A 22,346-nucleotide genomic window follows, 5' to 3' on the forward strand; every position below is an offset into this window, starting at 1 on the left:
TAGCTGAAGTCTCCTCTTCTGTCACCCAACCAAAAGCATTCTCACTTGAGCCAGAGGTTGAGAAAACAAGTGCAAAGGTCTAAGGTCAAAGGTCTGCGTGATGCAGATAGTCAATCAGTTAAGTCCAGCACATCCTCCTCTCAACCCTTCTCTCCATGATCCTCTTCGTCCATCACGGTGGAGGCAGAGAAAGATGCCTTAATGGTCAAAGCTGCAAAGCTGCGGGAAAAGCATGCCACAAACAGAAATAGCAGCTGCTACTGCCAAAATTGACTGGCCGAGATGTCAATGAACGAAATGTCAATGGACCCTGTACAGCCTGAAGCAGCCCAGATCAGAAACCTGTGTTACATACTGTAGGTGCAGACACAGCAGAAACCGCTGCATCAGCAGAAACATATGCACAATGGGATGAAGGGCTGGAGAGTCCGCTGTATTCTTATGATACGATTGCTCCAGTAGTAAGGTCCAAGGCAGGTGTTCAGGTGCAATTTCCCCTTCCTAATGTAGGTAGGCCTACAGATAGGCATGACAGGCAGCCTGTTGTCCAGCCTAGGGTCAGCAGTGATGTCCAGCCACGACCACAGCAGACCTCAGCTCACGGTGTTCCCTCTGTTTCACCCCCTGCCCTTCACAACCAAGATGCCGGAGAACCAAAACGAATTAACAAGAATACTGGTAAAACAGCAACTTCTTTCCACACTCCCACAAGGATCCATTCCAGTCTTTGATGGACGAATCCCGGAATACAAATCATGTATCCACTCTTTTGAACACATGATCAAAAGCAAAACAGAAAAGAGAGAGACACGTTGCAGTTTCTCATTCAATACACAAAAGGCCAAGCTCAAAAGCTCATCAAAAGTTGTGAGAACATGACTGCGGACAGAGGCTACCCAAATACCAACGGACCATGTTTTTGCTGTCTCTCCACAGGTCACATGAGTCGAGACTGCAAAAGGCGTTTCACCTGCAGAGTGTGCAAGCAGTTTCATCCAAGTCTCCTGCACATTGATGTCAAGGACAAGATGGCTAAAGAAGCAGAAAGACCATCCGTGCCCATAGGGGGCGCATCAGCAGAGTTATGCGGTCTTATAGGGGCCGGAGACCAAGAGGGTGTGCTGTCCATTGTCCCAGTTTAGGTTAAGGCAGCAAAAGGCAGCCAGGTCTTGCAAGTGTATGCTCTCCTGGATCCCAGGTCCTCTGCTACCTTCTGCTCTGAGGAGCTCATGGCTCGGCTCAAACTGAAAGGTAGAAAAACACACATTCTGCTACGCACGATGAATCAGGAAAAGAGTGTTCAGACTCAAGTTATATACTGTATCAGGATTGTAAGTTTCAGCACTGGACAGCGACAACTTCACGTCTCTTCCTGAGGTCTTCACTCAGAAGGAAATGCCAGCTAGCGACAGCAAAACAGACCTGGAGTAAAATGGTAAATGGACTGCACTTATATAGCGCTTTTCCACCTTAGCGGCACTCAAAGCGCTTTACAATGGCCTCTCATTCACCCATTCACACACACACTCACACACCAATGGCGGTAGCTGCCATGCAAGGTGCTAACCTGCTCATTGGGAGCAATTTGGGGTTAGGCGTCTTGCTCAAGGACACTTCGACATGTGGACAGTTGGAGCTGGGATTCGAACCACTGACCCTTTGATCACTGAACGACCCGCTCTACCAACTGAGTCATGTTGAGCGCAATAGATGATCCTGTCCCTAGTTGCTTGGTGGTTGTTAACTCATAGGCTACGATCAGAGAACAGAAACAGAATAGAAACAAAGTCATAGTCTATAATCATGAACAAACCCTCGGTACATCAGCCCATCATCACGGTCCAGAGATATGCTTAATTTCTCTATCAGATCCAGCAGATTCACTCCCCATTCACGACCCATCCAGCAGATTCACTCCCCATTCACGACCCATCCAGCAGATTCACTCCCCATTCACGACCCATCCAGCAGCTTCACTCCCCATTCACGACCCATCCAGCAGCTTCACTCCCCATTCACGACTCATCCAGCAGCTTCACTCCTCATTCACGACTCATCCAGCAGCTTCACTCCTCATTCACGACTCATCCAGCAGATTCACAGCCCATTCACGACCCATCCAGCAGCTTCGGCGTCATTCGCGACTCATCCAACAGACTCGTTTGCCAGCCATGACTCATCCAGCCCGGCTGTGTCTCAGACAGCTGTTCTCCAAATAAAGAGACTACAGTAGGAGAGCCACAAAGCGGGCCGTGTCAAATCGATAATCCTTGAAATTCCTTTGAGAAAAGGAAAGTAATCTAAAAACTTTGGAACACTTATAGGCCTGGCGTCAAGGCAACATGGCTGGGGGATTACACCATTGTCTGAGGATGGTTAATGATAACTGAGGAGTCAAATCAGGATGGCTGGCTGTCACAGGAAATAATGGCTTAATCTAGGTCCATTAGCCTCTGGGGGCGTCTCTCCTTTTCTCTCTCTTTCACTTTCTCTCTCTCTCTCTCTGCATCTGATTTTTATTTACGTGATTAACTTTAATGAGGGTCCTTCATGGGACCGAACACCGCAGTGCATTAGCATCAGAATGAGGCCTTTGTCTGAGAGGACGCCAGGCTTGCGCACGTGCACGCGCCCGGGCCTGTCGTCAGAGCGAGGGTAAGTAATATGTCCCGAGGTCTACACCACCCCCCCCCCACACCCCCATCCATCCCCACCCCTCCACACACACACACACACACACACACCATTCCTCCCTCCCCCTACACTGTATTCTCATCGACGTCAGGACGGCAGACTCTGGGCTTGGTGGCGTTTAAAGATTTAGCACCCGGAGAACAACGGGGGGAGGGGGGGGAGGAGAAGAGGTGCTGCTGAATGTTTCATAAGGAGACAGAACTCCCAGGGCAAGCGAGGCTGACGGCCGGGAGCACGGGCCGCCTCCCTCGACAGGAGGAGAGACGGAGAGAAGGGGGGAGCGGGGGGGGGGGGGGCAGAGATAGAGAGGCTGGGGAAAGAGAGACAAACTACCGTAGTACTCTCCGCTGAGAATTTGGGAGTAGTCTTAGATCCTCAAGAGAATGGTTGATACTGTAGCATTATGGTACGTCTTTAATTAATTGCATGTTATGCTAGACATCAGTGTACAGAGGGTTATAGGTTTGTGTGTATGTGTGTGTGTGTGTATTTTCTGCCTCTGTGTGTGTGTGTGTGTGTGTGTATTTTCTACCTCTGTCCGTGTATGTTTGTGTGTGTGTGTGTGCGTGCATGCGTGTGTGTGCGTGTGTGTGTGCATGCGTGTGCGTGAGTCTGTCAGCCTACCTGCGTAGCAGCAGCTTGGGGTGGTTCTTGCTCTCCAGGTTGCGCTCGATGAGGTCGGAGAGCAGGTGTTTGAGGACGTCGGTGGCGTACTCCAGCCGTCCCTGCAGCGCCGTCATGATGAGGGACGCCACGTTGCCACGGTCGCGCATGGAGAAGGAGCGCTGCAGCTCCAGCGTGCGGATGAAGGTGAGCAGGAACACCTTCAAATCAAATAAAACTTTATTTGTATAGCGCATTTCATGCACAGAGGCAACAAAATGCGCTTTACAGAGAGCAATGGGGGGGGGGGGGGGGGGGTGGACATGGGTCCCACCCCTACATATTCCAGAGACAACTACCTTGTTGTTGATGAGCTGGCCGAACACCTTCAGAGCCTTCTCCACGTTCAGCTGGCCGTTACCGGACACCTGCGTGTGCACACACACACACACACACACACACACATATGCGTGCCCGCACATGCACGCACACCCACGCAAGCACACAGGAACACAGTCACGCAAGTACATGCACACATACACACACACACACACACATACACACACACACACACACACACACACACACACACACAGGCACACAAGCACAAACAAAGAGAGGATGCAAAGTAAAAAGGTTAAAGGTAACCGAACAATCCTTTGAAACTCTCTACCCTTCAAGACTATCATCCTCTGATACCTCCAAATGGAAAGACCTCTCTATCACTACACCCCCTCTATACACTAGGCCACTCTTCACCCTCATCTTCCCCATTAGGAATGATTCATCCCATGAGTCTATTGAGGCGGTCTGAACTGATATCCTATTCCCCAAATGCAAACCAATCCCATTAACGGCCTGCTATAAGCCCCAAAACCAGAATTATTTGTTTAATATGCTTGAGGAAGTATGTTGTAATGAGATTCTGGCCGACAAAATATTTTGTCGTTGGTTTTAGGAATTCGTACTCCTCTGACACCTGCTTGCTCTATTTTATTAGACTCCCCAGGGGAGTGTCCTGGGGCCCCTTTTATTTCTTTTCTATATTATGATGGTTATTTTTATATACTGATGGCTCTGAATTCTCTCACAAAGAAGGCAATTGTTGAAAACATTCTCAGCACAGAGCTTGAAAACATCAGTGTCTGTTTAGCTGACAACAAATTGTCCTTTCATCTTTGTAAAACTGAAGCTGCATTATTCAGTTCGAAATCTAAATTAAGAAGCTCTCCAGATTTTAACTTTTCAGCCCAAGGCTCTGCTTTAATGGCCAAATCAACAGTAAACTACCTGGGGTGCAAACTTTACCGTACTATGTCTGGTGAGGAAATGGCAGTACACATTTTACAAAAAGCCCATAAAAAAAAACGTTTTTTAGCTAGGAAAGTGTTACGGCACCGCCTCCACACACAACCCCCTCCGCTCTTCCGAGCTCGCCGGTGGACCCACGATGCAACGCGCGCTGGGCAGGCTCTGCCCCACGGCGTTCGGAGTATCCCGAATTCCCGCCTCCTGACTCCGGAGTTGGGGTGCGTTTACGCTCTCATCCCCGGAGAGTATTCCTGACACGCCCAGCACCTCAGCACATGCACGGCGCGCGCTCCGTCGCCACAGATGACGGCAAACGAGCTAGTGAATGAGCGTATGGCTGAATGCTGCGCACTGGGTCCCAATCATCATCATCATCATCACCTACTGTACCTACAAGAACCCTGGTTTTCTCCACGCTCATCACCAGATCTTCTCACAGAACTCATGTGGCAAGTATCCAATCAGTGTAGCCAACTCTGATTGCCCTTCGTTTCATAACAGGAAAGTACCTGGATGTTTTGACTTTGAAGACACTGACAGTGGCTCTGGTCCAAAGCAATTTTGATTACGCTTGTACATGTTGGTACAGTCACATTCCTAAAACAAACTGTGTAATAAGCTTATCAGAGTAGTTTCGAAACTCCCCCCACACACTCACCTAGACTCTCTTCATTTTAAAGTCCTTGAAGGGTCAGTGTAGAGTATACAGTGGCAAAGCTAAAGCTTAGACTGGTCCATGGGATCTATTTTGATCAGGCACCAAGTTATTTCAGAGGATATTTTAAACGGGTTAGTGAATCCCACAACCACAGGACCAGGGCTAATGACTCCGATGCGAACATTTTTAGATTTGGGATATCGGTAGGTAAATGTAAAAATCTTCAACTTTTCTGTGTTTTTATCCTCGTTAGTTTTTAGAATGTCATATGTCACATTTTTTTATCTTTCAAGTTAACCAAACCAAACCCCCAGCCCACACCAGCCTGGGCTATAATCAGCTGTGGTGTTAACCAGGTACTGGGGGTCTCCGGCGTCGGCTCGGCCCATTAGAGGGGCTCCCAGGGTGGGCAGAGAACTGAGCATTGATCCAGTTCATTACTCCTCATACTGGTGCTACTGGTGGATGGAATAGCTGCCGGCTGGGACCCTGTATTGGGACCAGTTAGTGTGTAAGTGTGTGTGTGTGTGTGTGGTGTGTGTGTGTGTGTGTGTGTGTGTGTGTGTGTGTGTGTGTGTGTGTGACCAGAGGGAAGAGAGGCAGTGTGGCACATAACATGGCGGTGGTTCAGTATGGGACACACATAGGGTGCGTTAAGTAGCTGAGCGCTCAGTGGGTCTGCTCTAACCGAGTGCTGCGTTGCTAGGAGACGAGAACTTTTCACCTGTTGTCAATGTGTGATTAGCGAGCAGCGTCCCAGCGATGCCCAAGCCAAATCTTTTTTTTTTTGCTCAGGTGATGATGATGATTATGACGTGGTGTTTGGCTCTAACAGATCATAGTTCAAAACTGCTCACTTGTGCTCTGAGCAGATCAGTCTGAGTGTAACTGAGCAACCCGTTAAGTGAATTCTGATCACTGATTGCTCAGCTACTTAACACACCCACTGTCTCTCTCTCTTCACCCCCCCCCCCCCCCCCCCGCTCTATATGTCTCTCTCTGCCCCCCCCCCCCGTACCTCCAGCTCCCTCAGAACAGGGTGGTCCTCGATGCCGGGGAAGAGGACCCTCATGGCGTAGGTCCTGTAGTCCAGGTGGGGGATGCCAGCGCGGTCCAGGTCACTGGTCAGCTCGTTGATGTCTGTCTGCAGCTCTGCAAATGCTGGGGGTGTGGGGGTGGGAAGGAGGGGAGGGGAGGGGGGGAGGAAAAGGGGGGTGGCATTAATACAAATATTCCATATCTCCTCACACAATGATAGTGTGATCCCCAGAATCTCCTCATGGTAGAAATAATTCACTAGCTCCATTATTTCTCCAAGACACAAAGGAAACCGGTAGCTCACAAAGGTAATATCTCTCTCCCCCTCCCTCCCTCCCTCCCTCGCCCGTTTTTCTCTCTCTCTCTCTCTCTCGGTGTGTGTGTTGTAGTGGTTAATTGGCTCCATAGTGTCTGACCCCTGGGGTCTTCTCTGCCTTGCAGACCCTCTACCACCCTCTCTCTCTCTGGGCAACCTCGCCCAGCACCAGCTACCTCTGCTAACCCCCTCCGCCTACGACCTGGGGGCAGAGCAGGTCAGCTGAGGGGCCAGGCTAACTGTCTCCTGTCCCTCCCTGGGGTTAGAGGTCAGATGTCAGAGTGTTGTCTCTAACTAGGGCCCGCCAGGGAGGTGTGTGTAGGAGGGAGGAGTAGCAGGGGCCCTCCTCCACGCTTCTACGTGAGACGCCATACTGAGACACACACACACACACACATATGTGTGGGCGAAAGGCACCCTGTGCATTCGGTGTGCCACGGTGGGGGTTAAGAGAAGGACAAACCACGCTCGCGTGCGTGCGTGTATGTGCATGCGTGTATGTGTGTGTGTGTGCGAGGCAAAGCTACGGATCTCTGCCGCAGACTCCACACTGTGCAGAAACACCCAGACGCGCAGGACGGTCTTTCATGTGGTGACCCCCCCCCCCCCACTCACAGTTGAACCCCCAGTCACGTCCTCCTCCTCATTCAAACACTCCAGCACCATCCTGATCTCTCACAGAAGCTCCCAGCAGGGGGGCTCTCTAACAGCTGTGAAGGGGGATTAGCGCTAGCTGCAGTTTGATGTTTGATGTTAATAGCAGTAGGTTAGAGTAGCACTGCATCTGTAGTTTGGTGTGGACAGTAATGTAGGTTAGGATGCACCGAGCTGACCACCCTGACGCCCTCGCCAGGGTTGACCCCTCACCTTCCTTGCACTCCAGCGCGACCCGGGACTCCAGGTTGTCCATCTGCATCTGCAGGCGCTTGAGAGTGAGGTCGTTCTCGCGCGACTTGCGCTTGTAGGCGATGAGGACGAGGATGACGATGATGAGGAGCAGGCCGCCGCCCGCCGCGATGCTGACGATGGCCGGGAGGGTCAGCAGGCTGTCGGACAGGATGTGGACCGACCCCGGGGACACGTGGAGGCCGCCCACCTGGACCTGACGGACACACAAGCACACACATACACAATCAAGACAACATTAAAATCAAGACATTCTCTACTGACACACACACACACACACACACACACATACACACACACACTCACACGCATGACATTAAAGTCAAGACATTCTCTCTATACACACACACACACACACACACACACACACACACACACACTCACTCACTCACTCACTCCTACACTGATTTTGAAAGAGAAGTGTTCAGGGGCTTGAATTCAATAGAGGAGAGTGGTACAGTAGAAATAATTGGGCTGGGTTCTCGCTGAACCTTTTGACAGCTCAAGCCCGTCATGCTGTTCTCCCTTTGACCTGCTTCCCTCCACTGAATGAACAATGACAAGTGCAGAAATAATGGAGTTTACAGGTCAAACACTATGGAAAATGAATCACTCACTCTCACCCTCAACCACAACGACACATCCAGACCGCCCACCTGGACCTGACACACTGACACACACACACACACACCCTCCCCAAACAAACACACACTACGGTTCAGCTGTCCTTGTCCCTCTCTCTCTCTCTTTCTCTCTCTCTCTCTGTCACAAACACACACACACACACACACACATACACACACACACACACGCACGCCAGCACACAAACACACACACAAACACACACACACACACACACACACACACACACACACACACACACACACACACACACACACACACACACAGGGAACCAACGTCCATACTGACCATGATTTTGTACTGGCCAGTGAGGTTGGGGGGCTCACACAGCAGCTGGCTCTCGGACACGGTGACGGAGCAGGGGGTCTCCCCGATTAGCACCGTGTAGTTGAGCTTCACCCCCGCCGAGGCCGGGGGCACCAGGTTCCTCCCCTGTGAGGGAGACGGAGGGGGGGGGGGGGGTTCCCGGTGAGAGGAGTCTAACGATAACTGGTATAATGATAAACCGTGATTAAATTTGATTACATTTATCGTGATAATTTTATCATTAAAACCGTGCTTGATTGCCCCGCTTTTGAAAAACTCACTGTAAATGCTGTCCAGCATCAACCAAAGCTAGCAACAGTCTCAAAGACTTATTATTTTAATGTTAATGCAAAAAAGTGCTAGTCTCTGCTAATTTTATTTGTGGTTTTCAATACAAAACTTGGTGAAATTATTACAGTGTGTGTATCGGTAGTTTTAGGAAAATTTCAGCACATTTTACGATACCGCGATAATACTAATAACCGTGATAATTTTGGTCATTATAATCATGATATGAAATGTCCACACCGTTACATCTCTACCGGTGAGAGGGGTGGGTGGGGGTGGGGTCTTTGATCACATCACATGCTCACTCTGTCCAATCAGCCAACCCTCAAATGACACAGCACCACCCATCCCATCCATGAATAACTCAAGGAAACGTCCGCCGGTCCCCGGTTCGACGTCAACGCCGTTGTGAGGTTCTGGCCCTGGGTTTGGTCGCTCCGTACCTTGAGGATGATGGGCGAGCCGGGCTTCTGCTCCAGGACTCCGCTGGCGCTGAGCGGTTCGAAGTAAGGGTTGGGGTAGTACAGGAAGTTGGTGTTGTTGTAGACCAGCAGAGTCTGGACATTGTTGAAGATGAAGCCAAACTCGTCGGCGTGCTTGACCGAGTCTGGGCCCGGGCGGTACTCCGCCACCAGGGCGGGGGCCAAGCAGCTCATACAGGTGGAGTTGAGGACCTTACACACCTGGGAGGGAGGGAGGGAGGGAGGGAGAGAGGGAGAGAGAGAAAACATGGGGGGGGGGGGGGGGAGAATGAGAGAGAGAGAGGGAAAGCATGGGAGAGAGAGAGAGAGGGAGAATGAAAGAGAGAGAGAGGGAAAGCATGGGAGAGAGAGAGAGAGAGAGGGAGAATGAGAGAGAGGGAAAGCATGGGAGAGAGAGAGAGAGAATGAGAGAGAGAAAAACATGGGGGGGAGAGAGAGAATGAGAGAGAGAGAGAGAAAGAGAGAGAGAGACAGAACTGCGTTAGCTTCGCTGACTTGTTCGGTGACGTCTCACCCGTTAAAAACCGGCCCATGGAGCCGTCCTGCATGCGAGCTGCCACGCTCTAATAATCAGGGCTCTCTCTGAAATGACGCGAGCTTGCTGGGCGGAAGGGAGGGGGGTCGGGGGGGGGGGGGGGGGTAGACGGACAGACGGGGGGGGGTAGACGGACAGACGGGTGGGGTAGACGGACAGACGGGACGTCTCAGCTGTTTGGGACACACATTAGCAGAGTGATATGCAGAGCCCTGCCAGTGGGAGTGGTATTATATAGAGTCACACACACACACTGTATATAACTAACACACATTAGTAAGGCTGTAACACCTGCTGACAGCTTTAGGCCCTGGTAATGTGCAGGGTGCATGCTTCACTCACATGGGCTCTACTACAGTACTACAGGGTTATACTACAGTACTACAGGGTTATACTACAGTACTACAGGTCTCTACTACAGTACTACAGGGTTATACTACAGTACTACAGGTCTCTACTTCAGTACTACAGGGTTATACTACAGTACTACAGGGTTATACTACAGTACTACAGGGTTATACTACAGTACTACAGGTCTCTACTTCAGTACTACAGGGTTATACTACAGTACTACAGGGTTATACTACAGTACTACAGGGTTATACTACAGTACTACAGGGTTATACTACAGTACTACATGTATCTACTACAGTACTACAGGGTTATACTAAAGTACTACAGGGTTATACTACAGTACTACAGGGTTATACTACAGTACTACAGGTCTCTACTACAGTACTACAGGGTTATACTACAGTACTACAGGGTTATACTACAGTACTACAGGTCTCTACTACAGTACTACAGGTCTCTACTACAGTACTACAGGTCTCTACTACAGTACTACAGGGTTATACTACAGTACTACAGGGTTATATTACAGTACTACAGATCTCTACTACAGTACTACAGGGTTATACTACAGTACTACAGGGTTATATTACAGTACTACAGATCTCTACTACAGTACTACAGGGTTATACTACAGTACTACAGGGTTATACTACAGTACTACAGGGTTATACTACAGTACTACAGGTCTCTACTACAGTACTACAGGGTTATACTACAGTACTACAGGGTTATACTACAGTACTATAGGGTTATACTACAGTACTACAGGTCTCTACTACAGTACTACAGGTCTCTACTACAGTACTACAGGTCTCTACTACAGTACTACAGGGTTATACTACAGTACTACAGGGTTATACTACAGTACTACAGGGTTATACTACAGTACTACAGGTCTCTACTACAGTACTACAGGGTTATACTACAGTACTACAGGGTTATACTACAGTACTACAGGTCTCTACTACAGTACTACAGGGTTATACTACAGTACTACAGGGTTATACTACAGTACTACAGGGTTATACTACAGTACTACAGGGTTATACTACTGTACTAAGGGGTTATACTACAGTACTACAGGGTTATACTACAGTACTACAGGGTTATACTACAGTACTACAGGTCTCTACTACAGTACTACAGGGTTATACTACAGTACTACAGGGTTATACTACAGTACTACAGGGTTATACTACAGTACTACGGGGTTATACTACAGTACTACAGATCTCTACTACAGTACTACAGGGTTATACTACAGTACTACAGGTCTCTACTACAGTACTACAGGGTTATACTACAGTACTACAGGGTTATACTACAGTACTACAGGGAAGGCCAGCGTTCCTCATACACCCAGGGAGTTCACAACTCCACTCACAGCAGGGAGGAGATATCCATCGCTGCGCTACTCCTCCGCCCGGAGGCTTTTTATCTCGCTTATTCTCTCTATCTCTCTGCCTCCTCCTCTCTCTCTCTCTCCCTCTATCTCCTGGAGTTCTCTCAAGGGAAAAACCTAATTAGAGCAAAATATCTTCAAAGGCGCGGACCGCTGGCGAGGTACCATGCCTCCTACCTGTTGTCCTGCCTCTCACAGGCGGGGGGGGGGGGGGGGGCACGAGGGGGGTCGATACGAACTCACTCCGCTCTCTCTTGACTTATCTCACACACAGAACAAAATGGAAACGGGCGTCTCTTTGTGAGCCTGCATAGAGGGCAGGCAGCAGGGGGCTGGGTCTAACTCCACACACTGCTGTTTGAGGTAGACTACTATACGCTAGGGTGTGTGTGTGTGTGTGTGCGTGTGTGTGTGTGTGTGTGTGTGTGTGTGTGCGTGGTGTCTTCTTTTCCCTTGTTTGATTGCGTGTCTCTGTGTTGGGTCCCTTCTCCCTCTCTCGACAGCGCAGGGTGAGAGGTCATGCTTTCGGTGGTGTGTGTTTATTGGTTTATTTATTGGTTGGTTAGCACTACCAGACTGATCTTCATGAAACTCAGTGGAGGGGTGTAACGTGCCAATTTTGGAGCAGATCCGAATCACGGGGGAAGGTCCACGAACCGCCCAAACACGGCCGGCAATTCACCTCCGTTCAGATTTTGGACTTCAGCTCAGGAACGAAAAATGGCCGTATCTCTGCGTGGGAAGGTCACAGAGACACACGGTTTTGACTGGCACAAACATGTCCTGCTCGCACGCACTTGCGCACGCACAGAGCCACAAAATATCTTCACGGGCGGAGGTCATTCCTAGTTCTGGCACCGTGACTGCCGGTGTCACTTGTTCTTATAGAAGGCTTAGCTGACGACGACCGGGATGTACAGTCGGTTCGCTCTACTAGACCGACGCGCTCGCTGAAAGTCGCTTTGGATAAAAGCGTGGGCTAAAACCACCTAGATGTACAGTAAATGTACAGTAATGGATCTCCCAGAGGCCTGCGGAGAGCTGGTCGGGCTCCAGAGGCGGCCGTAACCCTTCCTGGATGCCGCGGCGGAGGAAACACGGTTCCAGCATTACAGCCGTGACAGCTGGACGCCACGCTACATCTCCCTCTGTAAACGCTCCCCGGGCGGTGAGCGCGGTGTAGTGACATCACACTGGACCTTACGTCCCGAGATTTTGTCAGACAGCCCGGAGAGAGGGGTCGAGAGAGGGAAGGGATATGTCCTTTTAAAAATGGATATGTACAACATGGTGACACACTTTCTCCACGCGTCTCCTAATCCTATTACAGGATCCAGATAGAGAGAGAGAGAGAGAGAGAGAGAGAGAGAGAGACACCAGATGACAGCATGTACTGAGGATATACCCTGGTTTAATCTTATCTGCTGCTGCTGATTAGCCTGACTAGCCCAATACACTGGCCAGCATAGGCTAATTACTACTGCATTCCTGGACAATTTATTTAAATGAGCTGCAGCTGATTTCACTTCCCGACTCGATGCTAAAGTGATGCGGTGCCATATCCGTGTGTATGGATAAAACTGACGTGTGTGTGTGAGAGAGAGAGAGACAAGGAGAGAGAGAGAGACAGGCACAGATGCCGCCGTCTCCGCGTGGCGAGGTGCAGCCGTGCATTTGCAAGTCAAGTGCGGCTCCTATCGCCATCTGCTCAGGCTGAGTCGCTCCGCCGCCCAGTTTTCCACCGCGCTCCGGCGACGCGTTCTCTCCCTTTCCTCCCCTCCGAAACCCCTCCCTCCGCCGAGTCCCGTCAGAAACGCTCGTCACGCCAGGCTCCGGGCGTGTAAATCCAAGACAGGACGGCTGTCTGAATAAGCCCGCCAGTTAATGGCGGCTAGCGACGGGAGGGACGACGCGCCGCGGGTAGTGACGGGGGAAGTGATGCGTTGTGGGTAGTGACGGGGCAGCTGCGTCCTAGCATAGTTGGCTAAACTGCGCTGCCAGTCTTCTTTTTTTCCCCCAGTGTCCCGACATTAGCTACAATACCGTGAAAACAAATCAATATCCACATGCGCCAGATCAACAAAGTACACACAGGTGCAGAGACTTCTCTCCCCAGCACGCCCAGTCTCTGCTAACTGGCTACCGGCTTGCTCCAGATATAGACGGGCGAGTTTATTAGACATAGCTACACTCTCCCACATCCAATATGGAGTGGCTCCAGGTCAACAGATAGAGATCATAATTGGAGTCTCGCCCTTCTGCCTCTCTGTACTAGATAGAGTGCCTCGGAGCAGAAGAACAGAGCGGTAGATCCCTCCGGCTGATGTCATTACCAGGATAGGATATACCTCGGGCCTAGTCTCTGACCGAGACAAGCCGGTTGGGCTGGGCTAGGCTAGGCTAGGCTAGGCTAGGCTAGGCTAGGCTAGGCTAGGCTATGCTTTGCTAGGCTGGGCTGGGCTAGGCTAGGCTAGGCTGGACTGGACTGGACTGGACTGGACTGGACTGGACTGGACTGGGCTGGGCTAGGCTAGGCTAGGCTGGGCTGGGCTAGGCTAGGCTGGGCTAGGCTAGGCTGGGCTAGGCTAGGCTGGGCTAGGCTGGACTGGGCTAGGCTAGGCTGGGCTTTCGGTACTGTGGGCAGGAGGTCTCTGCGGGGTCAGGGTGTGAGAGGCGGCTCCTGGTGTTAGTTCCACTCCTCCGTACAGTAGCTACATCCTCCTCCCCCGCGCCTGCTGTTTGCCGTTTCTACCAGCTGCTGCTGTAGCTCTGGCTAGCGGGCGTCTCTGAATCCACCCGTCTGCCTCTCTGCTCGTCTGTCCCTCTGCGTGTCTGTCTGGCAGCCGATCAGTGTGTCTGTCTTTCTCCATCGTCATCCTGTCTATGTTTCAGCCCGTCTGTCTGTCTGTCTGTCTGTCTGTCTGTCTCTCAGTCTGTCTGTCTGTCTGCCTGCCTGTCCATCCGTCTGTCTGTCTGTCTGTCTGTCTGTCTGTCTGTCTGTCTGTCTGTCTCTCAGTCAGTCTGTCTGTCTGTCTGTCTGTCTGTCTGTCCATCCGGCTGTCTGTCTGTCTGACGGTCTGTCTGTCTGTCTTTCTGTCCGTCATCCTGTCTGTGTTTCAGCCCGTCTGTCTGTCTCTCAGTCTGTCCATCTGTCCGACTGTTTTTCTGTCTGTCTGTCTGCCTGCCTGCCTGCCTGTCTGTCCATCTGTCTGTCTGTCTGTCTGTCTGTCCCTCTGTCTGTCTGTCTGTCTGTCTGTCTGCCTGCCTGTCTGTCCATCTGTCTGTCTGTCTGCCTGTCTGTCTGTCCATCTGTCCCTCTGTCCCTCTGTATGTCTGTCTGCCTGCCTGTCTGTCCATCTGTCCCTTTGTCCGTCCCTCCGTCCCTCTGTCCCTCTGTCCATCTGTCCATCTGTCTGTCTTTGCTTGTTAATGTTCAACAGTGGGCAGCTGCGCCGCGCTGGAAGTGAAACATCATGTCCTGGTAAATGATGGTGCTGCTCAGAGACCTGCTGCTGCTGCTGGCTTGGAAAAACGCTCCTCCGCTGTTCCACTGTCTGCATGGACACGTGTAGCAGGCCCGTGGCCAGGAGAGAGACAGAGAGAGAGACAGAGAGAGAGAGAGAGAGAGAGAGAGACAGAGAGAGACAGAGGGAGAGAGAGAGAGAGGGAGAGGCGTTGGGATCGACGGCAGCAGAGGAAAAGAGAGGAATTCAAGTGGATGGCGAACGCGAGGAGGCTGGAGGACAAAGAGAGGGCGAACAAAGAGATGAGTTCCCTCCTTCCTTCGCAGGAAGTAAAGAACGGAAGGTCCTGTTGTCTCGCCGCGGGGGCTATCTCTTTCCCCGTCTCTCTCCGCGTGCCTGCGTGTTCATCGTCGGCCCCCCGCTGGTCTCGGTGTTCGCCGGGGTGATTGTATCGGGGATGGGGGGGGGGGGGGTCACTGGGAGTGCTCTGACTCGGTGCTGCCAGAGTATGTCTGTGATCAGCTCAAATAGCACCTGATGGCCCCGGCTGCTACCTCCCCAACCCCGCGCTCGTGACATCAGCCCAGACAGCGTAATGGCGGCAAATGTGGCAGCTTGATTCCGTGGGGGAGGAGAGAAAATGGGAGATGAAGCGTGGCGGGGGGGGGGTGAGTGGAGTCTGAAAAACGAAAAACACACCTTTTTTACTCTAATCAAGACAGTGATTAATGTTTCAATTGTGAACCGGTGGCAGGTATGGAGCGTGTCACAGGGAAAATTGCCTCCAACCCATTCCGAGGCTTCTTCTTCTTTTGTGGATCTCCGCAGGTGGCGCCGGGGACGGAGACAAGACGAGGCAATTTAGAGGGAGGCGACGTGACGCTTTGAAGGCCGCGTGACGGGCGGAGGAGGCCCTGATTGCCTCGGCCGCGCCGCTGTTTGGCTCCCCCCCCCCCCCCCCCCCCCCAGCCAGAAAGACGAGAGAGAGGGGAGGGATGACGAGATCCATAATTGTAACCTCAGCAGTTAATAAAAATACACAAGGCTCCCTGGCTGTTGAGGGGGGAGAGAGAGAGAGAGAGAGAGAGAGAGCGCCCACGCTCTATAAAGAGAACGGTAGACAGGGAGAGACTGCTCTACAAAGGGAAAAGAGGTAAGAGGTAATGCCGTCGGTTCAAAGCCTCGGAGACCCGACAAGACCAGACAGCAGTCACACCAGTCCAATCCTATTTCAGGAAATTCTGTAGATTCTTCTTTTTCATAACGTTCTTCATAATGAATAAAGAAGCCGCCGGCGTTCTCTGCCACGCCTGACAGTTTAATCCCACTCCGGGGTCTGCGAGGGGAACCGCGTGCGCGCACCAGAACGCGCGTGGAACGGAAGGCCTGGGGAACAGCTGCCATGATGGCTGCCGGAGCGGGCGTGAAGACTCTCAAACACGCGTCTAAATTAAGACGCGGCGGTTTAACTACTATGCACAAAACGCAACGAGGCCGTGGCCACGTCGATGTGTCCCCGTGAGCGTGCGCCGTGCATCCGCGGAAATTAACTATGGGTGCCCGTGATGCAGCAGAAGTGGTCTCGGAATCGCGTCCTCGCTCACGGTTCCACACCACAGCGCATGGTAGACGTATCTGTGTCTTTATGATGGAATGTATTTCCTGAAATTTTGCACTTGTTCAACCCTCCTTTAGCTGCCAAATAACCGCCCCCCTCCCCCCCAGATACCAGATACGCCCTCTGCCCTTCCCACCTTCACCCCGACCACCGAGCAGAAATCCCATTTCCTTAATTAAACCCCGCCCCCCCCCCAGGGCTGGAGAGCAAATTCAATTTGTAAAGATTCCCCCGCCCCACCCATAACTAACACAGGCCCTATTTATGCTGACCAAAGACTTCTGACGGCAGTTAATCTTCCATTGAAACCCATTAGGAGGCGCGCTACCCCCCGCCCGCCCCCCCCTCACCCTCAGCCCTCCTCTACCCCCCCTCCTCTGCTTCTCCCAGCCTCTCATCATGCTCCTTCACCTCCCGAGGCCTTCGGAGACCCCCCGCTGAGGGGACCTCTCCCCTCTGATGGCGTACGGCGGCGTAGGGTGGGTTAGAACAGGGTGGGTGGGGCAGGGTCCAGCAGGGTGGACCTGGAAAGCACCGAGAGAGGGAGGAGGGCGAAGCTGAGCTGCTTCCTGGAGGACGTGACGGGCCCAGGGTGTAGAACCTCCTCGTTTAATCTCAAACGCTCTATACCTGCTGGGTTATTCATGGTACAATGGACTGCATTCATATAGCACTTTTATCCAAAGCGCTTTACAACTAAAGCTTTCACATGCACGTACGTACACCAATGGCGGCAGCTGCCATGCAAGGTGCTAGCCTGCTCATTGGGAGCAATTTGGGGTTCAGCGTCTTACCCCAAGGACACTTCGACAGGTAGTCAGGAGGAGATTTGAACCGCCGACCTTATGATCATTGGACAACCCGCTGTACCTCCTGAGCTACAGCCGCCCTGGGCGTAGTTACACTGATGGCTTCCCAGGGAGGTTATGAGATCATTTATGGGATGTGAGTGTGTGTGTGTGTGTGTTTGAGGCGGGGGGACTCAATTCTGACTTATTACTTCTGACTTAATAGGCTCTCATTTGCGTTGTCCGGTTTGCACAGTAGAGTGTGGTTCAGTAACGATAGCTTGCATGGTCAGTGCGGTCAGCGCGGTACTCACGTTGACAGACTCCTTCCCGCCATACTTGACTCTGATCCTGGGTTCCTGGACCACGTCCAGATTGGTCCCCGTCACCATCAGAGGGGTGTGGCCGCTGTGACAAACACAAACAAACAACGTGAGATTAAAAAAAAAAGAAAAGAAAAAAGAAAACAACTCATCGGAGAAGAAGCCCTCATATTCTTTTACCTCATCAGAAAAACAAACTGTACTTTTTTGACCAGGCTTTTTCAGGAGATAATAGGCTTTTGAGAAGGTAATTAGGTAATTAATTATCGTCTTCTTCCTGGGAAGTCTGACTTCCCGTGCATGAAAAATCACCAAACTTTGCACATAGGTCCAGTCCTATGCCAGAAGTCCTCAACTGGCATTGTGGGACAATAGTCCTGATGGTGGCGCTACAGAAACTGTCTGAAGTTTTAAAACTTTTAAAAAATCATGACAAATCAGCCGTACGTGCTATGACTTTGCAACCACCACCTTTTTTTTCAGGTCAGACTGCCAGCTTCTCACTTGGCTCAAACAAGAACATGACCTTCCCTTGGTGTCTGGTTGTGAGTTCAAGCCCCGGGTGATGCAGAATAAACACGCTAATGTCTACTCAAGTATTGTACTGTTTGGATTTCACACGTGACTTTAAAGATGTTTAAGTTTTGAAGATGCCCTCATGTATTTGTCATTCGTCTCCTTCCTCTTCCTCAAAACGCCCGGCTCCCGATCCGGTGCAGCGTAGCAGCTGTAATGATTAAAGATGCTTTTACAGTAACCGACTTCAGTAGCTGCGATGAAACGCAGCCGGACGGTCTTTGAACCAGTAAAGGTGGTGTGCTGCGCTACTTAGCATGCAGGGGGCGTCGGTTGATCCACAACACACAAGACAAACATGGCAAACTGTCAGAGAAGAGAAGCAGAGAACGGATGAGAGGAGGAACGGAGAGAAGAGAGGAGAAACAAAGAGAAGAGAAGGGAGGAGAGGACAAATGAACAGAAGAGAAGAGAAACAGAGAAGAGGGGAGAGGAGAAAGGGAGGGAGGAGAGGAGACGCGGAGAGAAGATAATTGAAGAGAGGAGAGAGATGGAGGCCTCCCTCTCTCCAGCTGTGTGTGTTGTTGTTTGTGGTCTGACCGCTGTGTTGGCTACACTGACTGAATGCGGGTTATGACGAGCGAAGCAGAGGCCCTGCAGAGACCCACACACACACACACACACACACACACACACACACACACAGAGCCACGCGGTGACTGGTCTGCTCTGTCACTGTTGGAACTATCCCTTGTACTCGGTATGAGAATACTGAATAGGGTCAGGGATGATGGACCCTCAATTGAACTTCTATGGGCCCCTCTGTTGCTGTAGCCGTGTACAGTCCTGCCAGGGCTTCTAAAGGAAATGGATAACAAAATCCATCTCCCCTCTCCCTGATGATCTTAGCTCTGTGTATCTGCCTGACGGTATGTTGACAGAGCAATGGCAGCTGCTTTGATCCCCCCTCCTCTGCTCTCCCCCCTCCCCCCAGCTCTGTTTGTTACTCTGAATGCTGAGGGGTGTGTGGGGGGGGGCTCTAGACTCCTCTACCTCATCCCCCTCTACGCTCCTCTCTCGGCCTCTCCAGACATCTCTCTCTACCTCTGTCTATCTCTCAGTGGAGGCAGTAGTGCTCCCCTCCAAACTGACTGAGACTCCCTCGCTGAGCCCGAGCGTACACGCGCACACACACACACACACACACACACACACACACACACACACACACACACACACACACACACACACACACACACACACACACACACTCTCTCTCCTCCTTGCAACCCCAGCCTTGGTTAGTCGAGGCCTCATCACCATCCTAGTGTTTAATCTAGGGCTGTCAAAGGAAAAAAAAAAAACGAATTAATTACATGATCTGTAATGAATTAATCGTGATTAATCACACATTGATTCTATATACATTTTTAGCTGGCAAAAGCCCCCAAATTAAGATATTTCAATAGACCTTTCCAACCTGTCAATCACGCAGAGAATAATAACCAATTACAGCTGCTGCGCACCACTGGATCGGGGTTTTGAGGAGGAAGAGGAGGAAGGAGACAAATGACAAATACATGAGGGTCTTTAAAAATGGTTCTTAAAACATACAGAAAACCATCTTGCAGGCTCCTGTACCCCAATGTTATAAGAAAACAAGCTGCACGATACTTCACACATCCCTCCACACAAAAAGCTACGAAGCTAGTAACGTTAGGTGTTTGATATAGAGTAGCTAATTAGCCCGTAGCTGGTAATTAGCAGATCATTCTCACATGCTTATTTTCTTAGAATGGATGCCACTAACTTACTCACCCTGCTTTATGTGCAGTTAGACTCCACAATTTTGTCCTGATGAATTTCAATCAGGAGTTTGTGAGGCGTTTGTGTCTTCCACATACATTGCCAACACCTAGCAACAACTCGTATGTTTTAACCTGCTCCGTCCCAAATCCAAATCTCATGGATATATCCTTGTGTAAAATAGTTCAGGCCTTTGGTACTGGGGCTGCCAGCTGTTAGGATGTTTACCATTGAGATGATAGGCTAAAACTGCTCCGATGATATGCAAACGACCACGCTCTTATAAACTGTCCCATCTGGGTGATTTTTTTTTAAGTAAACTTTCCATTTAGGGGGCAAAGCAAATTCAGATTATCCGCCTCCTCGAGATTCAGGTCCAAATTAAGTTTGGCGCTTCGATAATGTTAAATCAGGTAATGACGCGGCAACTGCGCCACCGACAGCTGGACGAAATCGATGAATGTGATTAATTTTCGTTAATGTTTGCAAAATTAATTAATCTAATTAACGTGTTAAACTGACAGACCTAGTTCAATCACTACTGTATACTGTCTGTCTGTCTGTCTGTCTGTCTGTCTGTCTGTCTGTACTGTTTGTCTGTCTGTCTGTCTGTCTGTACTGTCTGTCTGTAGTATCTGTCTGTCTGTCTGTCTGTACTGTCTGTACTGTCTGTCTGTCTGTCTGTCTGTCTGTCTGTCTGTCTGTACTGTCTGTAGTATCTGTCTGTCTGTCTGTCTGTCTGTCTGTCTGTCCTGTTTGTCTGTCTGTCTGTCTGTCTGTCTGTCTGTCTGTCTGTCCTGTTTGTCTGTCTGTCTGTCTGTCTGTCTGTCTGTCTGTCTGTCTGTGAGAGGACACAGCAGGATACAAGGTAAGTGTACGGTATGCCGTGTGGGTTAGGGCGGCGTCGGCGTCGGGTCTTACCTGGCGATGCTCCACTCGGGCTCGATGCGCTGGACGGTGGGGTCGTCGATGTACTCGAAGCTCAGGCTCTCTCGGACCTGGGCCCGGTCCACGCTCACGACGATCTGCACCGAGCCCACGCCCGCCAGGGAGGGCGCCGAGTAACACACGATCTCCGTCATGGTCCGTCTGCCGGGAGAGAGCGCGTGCGCGCACACACACACACACACGCACACGCAGGCACACACACACATGCAGGCACACACACACACACACGCGTCAGTCAGTCGGAGTATCTTGATCATATTATCTCCTCTCACTCCCTCCCTGTTCACCAGCAGACTCACCTCCTGAATCTCTGCCAGTTCATTATTAGTACCACCCTGTCTGTATGAGAGCAACCCCCCCTCCTCCTCCTCCCACTCCTCCTCCTCCTCCTCCATCCTCTCCTCTCCCCTCCCTCCACTGCCAGTTACACACTGGAGGAACACAACACTAATGATAATTAGGCCAGATCTCATTAAAACTGGCTTGACTCCTCAACCTTAAAGCATTACAATCAGAAAACCACAGCAGGCTTTTAAACAGCTACCTAAGTGTGTGTGGGGGAGAGAGAGATGGAGGGAGAGAGGGAGAGAGGGAGAGAGAGAGAGAGAGGGAGGGAGAGAGGGAGAGAGAGAGGGAGGGAGAGAGGGAGGGAGAGGGGGAGAGAGAGAGAGAGAGAGAGAGAGGGGGAAAGAGAGAGAGAGAGAGGGAGGGAGAGAGGGAGAGAGAGAGGGAGGGAGAGAGGGAGGGAGAGGGGGAGAGAGAGAGAGAGAGAGGGGGGGAGGGAGGGAGAGAGAGAGGGAGGGAGAGAGGGAGAGAGAGAGAGAGAGGGAGGGAGAGAGGGAGAGAGAGAGGGAGGGAGAGGGGGAGAGAGAGAGAGAGAGGGGGAAAGAGAGAGGGAGAGAGAGAGGGAGGGAAAGATAGGGGGAGAGAGAGAGGGAGAGAGAGAGGGGTGGGGGTGGGGGGATAAGAAAGTCCACTGGAGCACAAGGATGTCTGGAGGCTATTCTTAGAGATGCGTGGTGCCGGAGGTCTGTGACTTGTGTCTCAGGGTAGCGTGCGGGGGGTGGGGGGGGTGGGGGGGTGTAGCGCACGACTCACCGGTAGAACTCGCACGTCTGGTTGCCGAACAGGACGTTGACGCTGCTACCGGCGCCCAGGTTCTCGCCCAGGATGGTGACCTTGGTGCCCCCCGACTCAGGCCCTCTACTGGGGGACAGGCCCTGCACTGACGGCATCTGGAGAGACGGGGAGAGAGAAGGAGAGAGAGAGAGAGGGAGAGAGACAGAGAGAGATAGATAGAGAGAGAGAGAGAGATCAGATCACTACCACCGAATTGACCTTGTTACTT

At 51.3% G+C, this 22,346-nt stretch overlaps 1 protein-coding gene across 1 annotated transcript in view; it reads right to left on the reverse strand.

Moving 5' to 3' along the window:
- The window catches only part of plxna2 (plexin A2), a gene marked incomplete at its 5' end in the record, with an annotated part of 69,977 nt that overhangs the window by 24,717 nt on the left and 22,914 nt on the right, over window positions 1–22,346 (reverse strand). The window contains 9 exons of the mRNA XM_084445652.1: window positions 3,319–3,518; window positions 3,657–3,725; window positions 6,285–6,427; window positions 7,488–7,722; window positions 8,457–8,600; window positions 9,206–9,445; window positions 17,720–17,813; window positions 20,972–21,139; window positions 22,097–22,233. Coding sequence (XP_084301778.1) covers window positions 3,319–3,518; window positions 3,657–3,725; window positions 6,285–6,427; window positions 7,488–7,722; window positions 8,457–8,600; window positions 9,206–9,445; window positions 17,720–17,813; window positions 20,972–21,139; window positions 22,097–22,233 — 1,430 coding nt within the window. The remainder of the gene's footprint in view (window positions 1–3,318; window positions 3,519–3,656; window positions 3,726–6,284; window positions 6,428–7,487; window positions 7,723–8,456; window positions 8,601–9,205; window positions 9,446–17,719; window positions 17,814–20,971; window positions 21,140–22,096; window positions 22,234–22,346) is intronic.

This window comes from Borostomias antarcticus (assembly GCF_949987555.1).
Source record: "Borostomias antarcticus genome assembly, chromosome: 11".
Taxonomy (NCBI): Eukaryota; Metazoa; Chordata; class Actinopteri; order Stomiiformes; family Stomiidae; genus Borostomias; species Borostomias antarcticus.